The sequence below is a fragment of the Lithobates pipiens genome, unplaced genomic scaffold, assembly GCF_037356315.1.
Source record: "Lithobates pipiens isolate NorthernLeopardFrog02 unplaced genomic scaffold, aLitPip1_a1.2 Scaffold_30, whole genome shotgun sequence".
NCBI lineage: Eukaryota > Metazoa > Chordata > Amphibia > Anura > Ranidae > Lithobates > Lithobates pipiens.
In genome coordinates this window covers 66890877-66905015 of record NW_027507791.1, presented here as the reverse complement: position 1 = coordinate 66905015, position 14139 = coordinate 66890877, and the positions used below count along the sequence as shown (strand labels likewise).

The 14139-nt window shown below is 40.7% G+C and overlaps 1 protein-coding gene across 1 annotated transcript in view; it reads left to right on the top strand.

The window, feature by feature from the left end:
• SLC38A6 (solute carrier family 38 member 6) overlaps positions 1 to 14139 on the top strand; it is a 106584-nt gene that overhangs the window by 48138 nt on the left and 44307 nt on the right. The window contains exons 6-7 of the mRNA XM_077464378.1: positions 9111 to 9189; positions 13842 to 13924. Coding sequence (XP_077320504.1) covers positions 9111 to 9189; positions 13842 to 13924 — 162 coding nt within the window. The remainder of the gene's footprint in view (positions 1 to 9110; positions 9190 to 13841; positions 13925 to 14139) is intronic.

Sequence of the window (14139 nt, the reverse complement as noted above, 5' to 3'; positions counted from 1 at the left end):
TCGGCACGTCAGAGTTGTCCTGGCTTCACTTATGTATGCAGGACTGAGATTTGGACTTGGCTGGCTACAAATCCTTTTCAGATCTGCAGCAAACTAGGTTGCAAAGCCAGTGGGCAGCCCCTATGTTTCCATCACCGTAAATTTCCTTTAAGTAGATGCATTGTGCCATTGAGCTTTTATTTACAAAAGAAAAAAAAGAACGTACTAAGTTTCACGAAATATACAATAACCCGCATATGGTGGAAACAACCACTGGTTACAGAGGGGAAAAAAAGAAAACATACCAGCGTAGAACAACAAAAGGCACAGAAAAAAATAAACACCCCTGGTATAATAAGTGTCCGATGTGTTCGACATAATGTCGCGGTCACGATATTGCATATCGCCGCCATTACTAATTAAAAAAAATATATATAATAAAATGCCACAAAACTATCCCCTATCCCTTTGTAGATTCTAATAACTTTTGCGCAAACCAACCAATATACGCTTATTGCAATTTATTTTTATAAAAAAAAAAAGTAGAGGAATACATATCGGCCTAAACTGAGAAAGAAATTTGTTTTTATATATTTTTTGGGGATATTTATTATAGCAAAAAGTAAAAAATATTGCTTTTTTTATTTTTTTTTCAAAGTTGTCTCTTTTTTTATTTTTTTGTTTATAGCGCAAAAAATAAAAACTGCACAGGTGATCAAATACCACCAAAAGAAAGCTCCTATTGTGTGAGAAAAAAAGGATGTCAATTTTGTTTGGGTGCATGACCGTGCAATTGTCCGTTTTTAAAGCCGAATCGCAAAAAGTGCTCTAGTCAGGAAGGGGGTAAATTCTTCCGGGGCTGAGGTTAATGGCCGGGGGATCGAAATAGAAGTGACCGACCTAATACAGTGTGCTATAGCTTGCCAGTATGGTTTAATATGGCCATTGAGCTTTAGAATCTTCCATTTTGGTCATTGTGCCATTTTGCTTATGGGGGGGGGGGGCTGTTTTGGTTTCCTCTTCCTTCTTCTTTTTATTTTTATTATTTTTTTCTTTATTTTTCTAGGATACTTCTAAATTACTTGTGATTTAAGTGACCCTTTAAAAAGTGATTCTTGTAGCACTCTTAATAAATGAGAGCTGTTTTGGTGACACAACTCTTTCAGAGCTAGTGCCCCTTAAACATAAATTATAGTGGCCATAGGAAGTCTATTATTTGGCAGACAGTGAAAGAATTTGACACTTTCTGTCCACACCAGCCATGCCCTGCAAACATTTATTATGTAAATGAAAGGCTCCCAAACTTTCAGGATAAACATGTAACTTCCTCCCATAGTGCATCTGTTTGTTTAGCCTCCCCTAATTAATCCTTTAAATAGTTGACAGCCCCCCCCCCCCCCCCCCCAAGTGCTAAAAGTTCAGTTGTCCCTTTAATTCAGTGTAAACATACTTACTTCTCGGGCATTAAAGCTGCAATCTTTCTCCTAATAGTGTATATGGACAAAAGATTAGTCAATAAAAAATATAAATGCTTAGAGGAGCCTCTGGAAAATTTAGCTTCACCAAGCCCATGAAAGCCTCATGCCGCGTATAAACGATCGGAATTTTGGCCCGCAAAAGACAGATGAGAGTTTTTTTTGTCGGGAAATGCGACCGTGTGTATGCTCCATCTGACTTTTGCTGGCCGAATTCCAGCCAGAAAAAGAATGAAAGCATGCTCTCAATTTTTTGGTTGGGAAAAGTTCCTATCCGAAAATGCTCGTCTGTGGCAATTCTGAGGCGGCAAATACCCACACATGCTCAGAATCAAGTACGAGAAGGAAGCTACTGGCTATTGAACTTCCCTTTTCTAGTTCTGGCATACGTTTTGTACGCTACCGTGTTCTAAACAGTCGGAATTTGATGTGCTCATGTGTACGCACGGCAATTTCAGCAGAACTCCGTCGGAAAAAAACGATCGTGTGTATGCGGCATCAGCCATTTTGGTTTAGACGGTTTAAACAGCATTTTATTTATTTTTCTCATTTATTTCTTTTTTTTTTTTTTTTTTTTTTTACATCTCCATGCACTTTTAATAGTAGCTGAGCTGCCAGGATTTCATGTGCAGTTCTGTCGGAATGATTGTGTGTGCCTTCCCTGAAGTCTAATCACTTACATGTGACGTGTGAGGAGGGCTACATTTTACAACAACCTTGGAGCCCATTTACAAAAGCATGTTCTAGTTATGCTACCTTCAATGCCTGCCTGTTGGTGTGTGCTGTGTAGAGGAGGTGCGGTACGTTGTTGTTGCTCTTACTTTTTTATACTTTTTTTTTAAGTTACAAAATTATACTTCATTCAACTCTATTGCAGTGCATTGTGATGTATTGTAGTGTGTCTCAACAAGCTTTGCTGCATAAAAATGCAATCTGGCCCATGCGGCATTGGTATGGGCTGACACAGTAGAACACATGTGTCAAACACACAAAGTCCGCAGGCTGAATCCTGCCCTCCGGGTCATTTCATGTGGCCTTAGCAACCAGAGGCTAGGGTTGAAGTGAAAAGCCTGTGAAAGAGAGTGGATTCCTGCACGCTGTGCATACTAAACCCTGCACTCTGTGCGTAGTGCACCCCTTGAACTCTGCGCTCTGTGCGCAGCGCACATCCCTGAGCTCTGTGCGCAGCGCACATCCCTGGTATTTATTGCCCTTTAAGGGGTTTGCTATGCCGGGAGGCGGGGCTTATGGCCACATGATCAGAAAAGTACATGAGCCACTGCGAGGCACGCAAGGCAACTGTGTGGTGTTGCATGCAAATATTCAGCTGCTCTGTGCTAAGACCTAGCCACCGAGAGGCCACATATTTTGCATGCAATTTGGCCACACCCATCATTTTATGTGGTTCTGTGAGGGGGGGGAGTAAATTTATATACATAGATTGCTTTGTCTATGCTTCGGGACTGCTTTGGGCAGAAAAATTATGGAGCCGAACAAATATGGGGGTAATGGGCCCTTAAGATGGCCATGCATGGATCGAAATTTGGTCGGTCCGATTACTGCCAGAGGCTATAGCTGCTAGCAGTAATCAATGTGTTCTGCCAGCCGGGAAGGCTTCCTACGCCTGTAGAAAGCAGCGCTGCACAAGGCATTCCCCCATCAACAAGGATTATGTTGAGGTTGGCATCGAGCGATTTTCAGTCCTTCAACCCCTGGTAGAAGAAAAGAAAATCAAATCCTCTATGGGCTGCTTTAGTTTCATCAGCTAGAAGGCATCTAAATGGATAATTAAAGAGAAATCCCTTTAGCTAAAGGCCAAACTGGGAGGGCTATACCTTTTTTTTTGAGAGGACAACACACAGGACATCCTTGAGTTTAACGTTTATCAGTAGGTTTTTGTATGTATCAAACCGATATAACCCAAAACTTTCAAAGGAACTGTATATTTAACAAATAAGAGAAGTTCAGTATGGTTTATATAGACTTTATTTAGCAGTTGATTCATTGCTCTTCGGGTCCGCTTTCCTTGGAGGCTGGCTCACATCATACCCAGTAGGTCACTTTGATGAAGAGCTGTAGAGTAAGTTTAGGCACGCCACCTGCTGGCTGCAAGTGGCATTTTGTAGTTTATTTTCAGGACCTTTGATATTTATCATAATGCAACACCCAAAGTAAGAGGCCTTACAGCAATTTGCACTTACATTATCTTTAGGCATGGTACACAGATGCTGCAGGGAAGGCCTGAATGTCCAAAACCTGAAAAATAACTTTATAGAACACAGAGCAAAAGAAGTTCACCTTTCATATAGGGCCGAAACAACTAATCGATTAATCGACAACTAGTCGATTATTTTCATAATCGATTACTATTTTCATAATCGAGTAATCGGCCACTAACATAATGGGGTTAAAAAAAAACTAAAATTAGCCCTTTATAGTACAAAAAGAGCAAACCGGTACTGTAAATATTACTTTCACTGTCCCATAGTAAAAAATTAGCCCCTTATGCCGCGTACACACGATCGGAATTCCCGTCGGAAAAAGCTCTGATGATTTTCCCGACGGAATTCGGCTCAAGCTGTCTTGCCTACACACGGTCACATCAAATTCCGATCATTTATAACGCGGTGACGTACAACACGTACGACGTGACCAGAAAAAGGAGGTTCAATAGCCAGTAGCCAATTGCTTCTGTCTCATAGTTGAATCTGAGCATGCGTGATTTTTGGCGTGTCGGAATTGCATACACACGATCGGAATTACCGATAGAAAGTTTTTCCGTCTGGAAAATTGAGACCGTGCTATAAATTTTTGGCTGGCGGAAATTCGGACAGCTAAATTCCGATGGAGCGTACACACGGTGGCATTTTCCGATGAAAAGCTCTCATCGGTCTTTTTCTGGCCGGAATTCCGATCGTGTGTACGTGGCATTACAGTTGCGATTATTTGCTCTTTTTGTACAAATTTTTAGTTTTTTTAACCCCATTATGTTAGGCCTGGGTCACACCTCCTGTGTTTTTTGGTGCTTTTTGCAGAAACACAGTTCATTTACATGGTTTCCTATGGGACATGTTCACATCCATGATTTTTTCAGCTGCTGTGTATTTGGAAAAGACGAGGACTTTTTTTTTTTTTTTTTAACGCACGATGGTGCTATTTTGGTTTTTCGGTTCAATATACTTCAATGGAAAAGCTGCAGAAAAGCATGTAATAACATAATTTGTGTTTTTTAATCTGCCCGACAACAAATTGGCCAAAAAAATATGTAAAAATGCAAATCGCATTTTTTTTTTAAAGGTTATTAACCGATTAATCGAAACAATAATCGGCCAACTAATCGATTATGAAAATAATCGTTAGTTGTAGCCCTACTTTCATAACATGTTACGCCTGTATTCAGGGTGTAACATATTTCCAAATCATTAGCCCCTGCACCCCCCAAGCCCACGTTTTGACAGCAGGTGGGGGATCTTCTCCCCGCATCCACGTCACAATTTGAAAATAGCTCTGCCCACATGGCAGGGTCATTCATTCACAGTGTTCTTTGAATAGAACTACAACTACTGTTAACCATTGTGGCTGATGGCTTGTAGTTTCCAATAAACGACGGGGGCGCTGGTGAGCTCTAGTAGTTCATTGAGTCTTCCTGCAATTTCTTAACCGCCTGCCCGTACGAGGGATGGGCAGACCGCTATACTGACAGTCTGCAGGAGCCAGGGATTGCATCCACGATCTGCTGATCGCAGGTGCAATGTTTTGCGGGTTCCTAATAATATAAAAATAAACTTTGCATTTTTTATTTTTTGCAGGTAAAAAAAATAAAAAATATATATTTTTCAAAAAAAAAGGTGAACTTCGCTTTTAAATATGTACAAAGCTTTACATGGGGACAGTATAAAATTGTAGTCTATGCATATATTCTCGTGCACTTGGCACAATTACTGAAGTCATTCTTTTCAAGTCGGTTTGCTTTTAATCAACTCAGCAGCAGGGTGTGCAACTCCTTGTTAGTTCAATAGATGGGGGAGAGCAACAGGGTATACACCACCCCAAGCTGTGACGCATCCTCCCCACTTTTTCTAAAGATGTAAATATGTGAAACGGAAAAACATTGTCATGAATCCTTTGTTTGATGTCTACCCTGGCATTGACCTGGTTAATCACGCGCATAATGTGGTGTAATTCAATATTATTTCCCTAGCAGGGGCAGGGAGGTAGATGCGCTGCTGGATGTGTCTTGCTGTAGCGGGAGGCAGCTGTGTGTGTCGCAGACATCGCTGAGAATCTCCCTTCTACGTTTAACAGGAATATATTTTTTCAGCCTGACCCTGTGACTGTTATTATTTAACCTTCCAGCAGCTATTGGGCCTCCATTATTCATATTGCTCATGTTTCGTGCGAAAAGGTTTCGCCGTTTAATTCATTGAACTTGGGAGCTATGAATATTGCTGTTGTGAAAACATAATTAATATTCTCTCACTTCAGGGTGAAATGTAATGCGATCTTTGTCTTTTCCTGAGGACGGAAACACGGAGTTCAAAGTATAACTAGACCCATGATATTAAGATGCTGAAATATTGGTACATCTAAAATCTTATCGGTATTCTGCAGCTGCGATTTCCCTTCCTACGCATCCTTGCAGCTGCGATTTTTTATTTATTTTATTTTTTTTTTGATTTTTTTTCCCCCTTCCTACACGTTATGCTGCTATTTTCATGAACAATTCTGTACCTGAAAACAGAACCTCTAGAGCCCTTTCACACCTCTCTGTAATCCAAATTTTAATGTGCATAGTGTATGTAAATCTTAAAGCCTGGTACACACCACTTTTTTTTTTTTTTTTTTTTTCGTTCAACCTTCTGGGTTGAAAGAAAAAAAAACTGACAGTTGGAGACACTGTACTAACGATCTGATGTTAGTACATCAATATCCCCCCCCCCCCCCCCCCCCACCAGGACACTCTGGTCAGCACTCTCAGCGATTTGCGTCGGCCATTTTTTATTGAACCGGCAGATGTCATCCGACACACTATCAGGTTTTCTTCGTTCAACCCAGTGGCTCAGGTCGGAGTCGCTGCACTAACAATCCGATGTTAGTACAGCAATCTCTACTGCTGAGCTATTGCCATTGGCTGATCGGGAGCTGGTTGGCTGCTGGTTTTCCAGAATGCTCGGCCAGCTTCTGTCAGACCGGCTGCCATACACACGAGCCGAATGTTTATTGAACCAGCCGATTGTCGCCCGACCTTTGGCCCATGTGTGCAGTACTAGGCTTAAATCTGTTTCTCAGTACGTTTTTTACGTCATCATGTCTTGCTGTATACAAGTTTCTTTAAATAAAGTTTTTTTTTTGTGAACCTATTCCAATTTTTCTTGCCAGGGGAATCGGCTCTTCAGGCTGCATGCTGACAACGCTAAGCGACTTTTGCAGTTAGCAGCAGTGTTGTCAGCCGCGTGTGCGTGCGTGCGTGCGTGCGTGCATGCGTGCGCGCTCCATTTCAGTTGGCCATAGGACTTCCTATCGGGTCTGTCAGATAAGCTGCAAAAACAGCTTCTCTATTTAAACCTTTACCAAACTGGAGCTCAAAGGTACTTTAAAGTCTTCACCAAGCTGCTTGAAGATAGCTGAATTCTTTGCAAATGCTTTATAAAAGCTTTTTGTACATATTGTTCTTGTACAAGCTGATGCCCATGAGGCTGAAAATATACGTTTTTTTTTATTTTCTTTTTTTTTACGCAAATTGGAAACTAGCAGCAACACATGTTGGCATATATTTTGATGCATTTTTATTGATTTTATTAGAAAACACACAAGGGAGAAATGCACCATAATATAAATGTAAAAAAAAATGTTAAATGTTAAAGCAACTCTCCCCCCCCCCCCCCCCCATGCTCACACGCAAATTTAAACATGTAAAATGTAGTACTACCCCTGTGGGATAAGTAGAGTGAGAGCAATAATTCTTATGCTATACTTCAAGTTTAACTCTAAACTGTTAACCTCTAAAGCAGGGATGTCAAGCTCCATTTCATTGCAGGCCGCACCATCATTATGGTTGCGCTCAAAGGGCCGGTTGTATCTGTAAGACCAAGTATGCTACATACAACCTGCAGCATTTAGGAGTGCTTAACTTTCAGAGTGCAGAGTTTAGGGATGTGCTATGTACAGAGTGCAAGTTTAGGGATGTGCTACATGCATAGTTCAGGGGTGCACTGGTTGCAGGGTTGAGAAGCATGCTACATACAGAGTGCAGGGTTCAGCGCTCTTTCACAGGCTATTCACATCTCAGGCCCACCCCTCCTCCTCAGCTCTGACCTCTGCACCACTCGCTCTCATCCTCCACCTCTCCCTCCACCCCCTATTAGCTTCTTCACATCTCCCCTACCCAGCCCAGCTCTAGTACCTCCCAGTAGTGCAGAATACACCCATGTGGAAAGCAGTCCTTGTAAACATAGAAGGCTTCTGTGTTTATAAGTGACAATGGTGAGCAGAAGCTGGAGGTGGCGTGAACTGAGTTCTGCCACGTTTCAGCTGAAAAAGCCCTGGGTGAGAGGGTCACATGAAAGGGCCTAGCGGCCCGGATTCAGCCTGTGAGCCTTGTGTTTGACACACATGCTGAAAATACTTTTTAAAGTGTTGCCTATGAATAGTTTTAGGTACCATAGTTTGTCACCATTTCACGGGTGCGCAATTTTAATTCTTGACATGTTCGGTATCAATTTACTCAGTACTGTTACATTTTACAAAAAAATGGGCATTCTATTGTGTTTGCATGCACTAAAATTCATTTAAGTGCATTTATTCTCGAAAATTTCCATTTGAAAAACAGCTGCAACATAAAAAATTGCAATAACCATCATTTTATTCTCCAGGGTCTCTGCTTTCAGAAAATTTATAATATTTGGGGCTTTTAAATAACTTTTTAGCAAAAAAGAAAAAATGGAGATTTTATCAATGTATGTGAAAATTTTCTAAATTGCCCCAAACTGCAAGTGGTTAAGCTGGCCATACACCGTTCCCCTTTGTGCCCCAGTGATTAAAAAATAAAAGAATTAGGGTGGAAAATGTTTGGCTGTTAGGGGCATTCTGACTGCGGCAAGTGGCAGCTGTCAAAACACAAGTCCAACAGTGGGATTTGTCCATCTGTCCTGTATGGAGGAATCGGTGGATGGCAGAATCTGTTGGGCTTTTTTCATTATTCAGCCTGTAGGCTAAATAGTGTGTGACCAGCTTTACAGATCACAAAGGGCAAAATGGAAGTGGTGGTCAAAATCAGGCTTTTAATTATCTACCCATCCATGGCCAGCCTAAGGTAAGCCTTTGATATTGTAAGGCAGTGTGTTTTCGGTTCAGATCCATCTCTAAGGATGGAAAAAATTAGTTTTTTTTTTCCATACTGCAAAACATACAGAGAATCTTGTGGTTCCTCCCAAAAGTCCCTACAGCCATTTCCTCTTTTTTAATATAAATGTGCCAGAAAAAGGAGAAAAAAGTCATCGGCGTCTAAATCTTGTGACTTGGCTTTTCCCCTCTTTATTTACTGCCCAGATTCTAGCATGCAAGCACTTTACAGTACATATAATCATTAGTACATCTGTTAGGAGCATTTTTTGTTTTCACTGTATAGTCATGCATATCATTTATGTTCTTTTGCAGCCATGTCTTCATATCTATTCATTATCAAATCTGAGTTGCCGGCTGCTATTGCAGGGTTCATGTCGGGTGACCACCATGGGTAAGTACCAAACGCACTTTGAATTAGTTAAACAAATAAAAGCTGAATTTTAGGTATGTATTTTATTGCACAATTACAGTTTGGATCAATATGTATGGATATCTCATAACTGAGGGAATCACTGGGGAAGCTGCAAATCACTGTAGTAGTTGCTGCTACTACAATGATTGCAGCCATCCCTAGGGTTGTGGGCGGGACCCTTCTCCTTATTACCACAGGGGGTTCTCTCAACACTGCAGCCATTCACGGAATGCATTGTATTTTTTTCATTACATACAAGGCGCAAGACCTTCTTTCTTTGATTGGATATGGAGATGTGACGTCACTGCCTCGCCTCTCTACCTCATTCAAACAGAGAACGACTTGTATTTTTTAAATACATTTTTTTTTAAAATTCAAGGCGTTCTGTGAATAGCGGCAATAGCTGACAAGCGACCCCCTGTGGTTACTGTGCAGAAGAGCAGTCACTCGGTACAAAATCCGAAAGAGCTCTGCTATTACTATGGTGATCTGCAGCTTCCACAGCATACACTCAAGTATGAGATATATGCATTCTTACATTGGTCAAAGCTGGACCAATGTAGCTATGCAATAAAAATCATACCTAGGCTTTAGCCTTAAAGCAGAACGCCAGCTTGCAATAATAAATATGAATAGCCTATTACATTAAAAATAAAAGAATGCAGCTTTTGGTGCAATACTGACCTTCAATCCTGCGCTGAAGTACTGCTACTTTGCTTCGTCCTGACCACAGCAGGTTGTCAGCCCTTGCTAATGTGGGGCAGATACCTACTCCTTCCACCATACTGTGGTTCCAACCACTGATGGTCGGTGGGGAGAAGCAAAGCTAAGGCGTTTCAACACATGGGCCGCCAGGAAGCTACGTATACTGCACCTTCATAGAGCACATTCCTCGTGTCACTTTAGTTGGACAGTTTTATGTGAATGTAAATTGTAAAGCAAAAAGGAAACTAACATTTTTGAACACTATTATTAATTCCATGCAGTTATTAAAATAGATATGTAAACCATCACCTTGTAAAAAAACAACCCATATTGTTAAAAATAGAATTGGAAGGCAAAACATTTGTGTATATATTATGTATGTACCCAGTGAAAGGGGAAAAAGTGACAGACAGAATAACTACAAAAATATCCAGAAAAACAGATTTCAAAAAAGTTATAACTTGATTTGCATTTTAATGAGTAAAAGTATTTGACCCCTTTGCAAAACATGACTTCGTACTTGGTGGCAAAACTCTTGTTGCCAGTCATAGAGGTCAGACATTTTTTTCTATTTGGCCACCAGGTTTGAACACATCTCAGGTGGGATTTTGTCCCACTCCTCTTGGCAGATCCTCTCCAAGTCATTAAGGTTTCGAGGTTGATGTTTGGTAACTCGACCCTTTAGCTCCCTCCACATATTTTCCATGGGATTAATGTCTGGAGACTGGCTAGGCCACTCCAGGACCTTAATGTGCTTCTTCTACTGTTATTTTGTTTCTTTCATTTGTAAATAATCGCACCAACTGTTGTCACCCTCTCACCAAGCTGCTTAGCGGTCTTGTAGCTCATTCCAGTCTTGTGTAGATATACAATCTTGTCCCTGACAAGGTAACAAGCTGAGATTAGGAGCACTCCCTTTAACAGGGTGCTCCTAATCTCAGCTCGTTACCTGTATAGAACACACATGGGAGCCAGAAATCTTGCAATTTTTTTTGATAGGGATCAAATGCTTATTTCACTCATTAAAATGCAAATCCATGTATAACTTTTTTTTTTTTTTTTATGTGTTTTTCAGGATATTTTTGCTGTTCGGTCTCTCGCTGTTAAAATAAACCTACCATTAAAAATATAGACTGATCATTTCTGTGTCAGTAGGCAAACTTACAAAATCGGCAGGGGAACAAAATGCTTTTTTTCCTCGTAGTGTGTATTAATAAACAGAGTGCAGAGTAGCGGCCTATCGGCCCCACTCAGCGCCAAATTACCTCCAAAGACACGGAATGAAGTGATAATTAACTGAACAGAGCTCTATTGCGGCCTCTGTATATAGATTAAAATGTTAGCAGCTACTAAAATAAAAAGTTCAAAATGAATAAAAATAGCATTAAAGTCCAATTAACTCCTGTGTACTTCCAATGCCATAGCAGCACTCATGTCAATCCATCCGAATGGGATAAGAATTTATATTATTAAACATATAAGCAGTAGTGAGATGACTTTCAGATGGGTGAAGCTCTGGATACCGAAATCCTAGTCATTGCCAAACGTGCACCACACACCAAGGACACCACCACGTGAGTTACACTCCCCTTAGGGTACACACTCACCAGATATCCATAATTCATACTCCTTAAGGTAATCCTTTTTATCACTTTAAGGGCAAGTCATCCACAATAATATCTGTCGGGTTAAAGATGTAGGTGGCTCCAATAACAATCATAAAAGAGACAAAGTACCACATAACGTAATCCTGCTTAAAATGTTATTGTAGCCAACCCCCTATACAAGATTTATGTACTAGCTGTTGGTAATATAAGAGCACAGAATCAAAGCGTAGTCACCAGTACACTGTGGAGGAACACGCCAGTGTAATAGAAACAGCCGCGTTGTTCCTTCCTGGTAGTTTCCAGATGACTGTGTCACGTCACTTCCAGTTGTCGTGGAGATCACGCACTCATGAGTTTTGTCACTTCTGCTCTCAGTTGAAATCAAAAGTGACGAAACACGTCAGTGCATGATCTCCACAGCAAACGGAAATGACGTTTGTGTGCCAAGGTCAGCTGGAAACTACCAGGAAGGAACAAGGCAACCGTTTGTATTACACTGGTGTCTTTCTCCACAGCGGACAGGTGACCTAAGGTTTGATTTTATTCCGTGCTCTTCTATTACTAACAGCTAGTATGTATATATTGTATAGGGGGGTTGGCTACAATTAACATTTTAAGCAAGATTACCCTATGTGGCATTTTGTCTCTTTTATGATCCTTTGTTATTGGAGCCACCTACATCTTTAACCCAACAGATATTGTGGATGACTTGCCCTTAAATTGATAAAAATTACCTTAAGGCGTATGAATTTATGGATATCTGGTGAGTGTGTACCCTAAGGGGAGTGCGACTCATGTGGTGGTGTCCTTGGTGTTTGGTACACGTTTGAGTAGGATTAAGATCGCCGTATCCAGAGCTTCACCCATCTGAAAGTCGTTTCACTACTGCTTACATGTTTAATCATATAAATGCTTGTCGCATTCGGATGGACTGATGTAAGCACTGCTATGGCATTGGAAGTATACAGGAGTTAATTGGACTTTTAATACTATTTTTATTTATGTTTGCATAATCCTGAATAGTGGATCAGCTCCCTGCTGAGCCAGAAAACTTACCACGCTGTGCTCTCATGCTTAGTGTGTTCAGTTAATAGTTTTAATAGGAAAATAGAGGGACTGGCAGGAACACCAGGGATTTCACACAAAGAAAGCAATACAACGAAAACATGATAATTTTCATACAAGTACATGGCACAGCAGGCACATATCGGCAATATGAAATGTTGGGTTTACATATTCTTTAAGATTTATTCTTTTTAGTGGTCCAGGTGGGGGTATAATAGTTTATGGTATTTTAATTTGTTTGGTCTGTTTACGTGTTTTATAGTCTTAGTACGAAATCTTGGTTTAACAAATATTTTAATGCAGGGTACAACCATGATGTTCAGTTTGTATAGCATGCTAGACTTTCTAATGAATAAAAGCCCAGCATTGCCTGCATGCTTTATGGCAGCCTTTATATAACTGATTATAACAATTGGTCCTATGTGTCCTAGATTATAAGCTCTAACGAGCAGGGCCCTCTGATCCCTCCTGTATTGATTTGTATTGTAAGTGTACTGTCTGCCCTCATGTTGTAAAGCGCTGCGCAAACTGTTGGCGTTATATAAATCCTGTATTATAATAATAGACGAGATTGGGCTCCCCCCTCACCCCCTTTCATGCTATTCATATTTGTGTGTCATTTTATCTGTCCCGCTATTCAGATCTGTTTGCAATATACAGGAGGCCATACATGGGTCGAATTCTGAACAAAACTTCTTTCCAAAACGAGAAAATTCATGCATTTTGTGATCCGATGGTTACACCACTGATTTCGAAAATTCAACCAACCAAGCCTTCAATTTCACCCCATGTTGCTACAATTTTCGTGGCCCGGAATCTTCTTTTCTTGCACTCATGCGCATTTCTTTTTTGATCAGATTTCTGACGCGATTCTCCCATCATTGTAAAATCATTCCTTTTTTCAAAAAAATGTCCAACATGCCCAATCACTCAAATTCGATGACCGTAAGAAAATCGGCCGTTGGTGCGAAAAAATGCTTTAGATTAGATTTTCGAATGAAAATTCTTTTGGAATTCGACCCATGTATGGCCAGCCTAAATCCGCTTGCAGAAAGGTGTCTGTGCCTTGTGCTCACCACCTGCTGGCTGCTAATCGTGAATACGAAACCTTTTATGTGCAATGCCTCCCAGTTACCAGAGAAACTAGAAAGAAACCTGAAATAATAGTTTAGCCCCGAACCTCCTAAACACAAAACGTATGGAACCGCGTACATGCTTTTTAAGAAAAAATTATATTTTTGCTTTTTTTTTTAGGGCCTGGTATCTTGATGGCAGACTGGTATTAATAATCACATTGGTCTGCATTGTGTTCCCATTGGCACTGCTTCCCAAAATAGGTAAGACCAAAAAAAAAAAGTTTTTTTAAAATCCCTCTTAATGGATTGGCAGGGGATGGCAAAGGAGAGGGGGGCCCCCCATACAAATCCGCAAGACCATTTTTCCATTTGGGATGCTTTAATTTGTTTCAGCCAGGGGGCCTGGCTTGTTAAGCCTTTTCTTGGGCTGCAGTAGTGTGTTGTCTGTTATACAAAAATAAAATCTTTACAGGGGA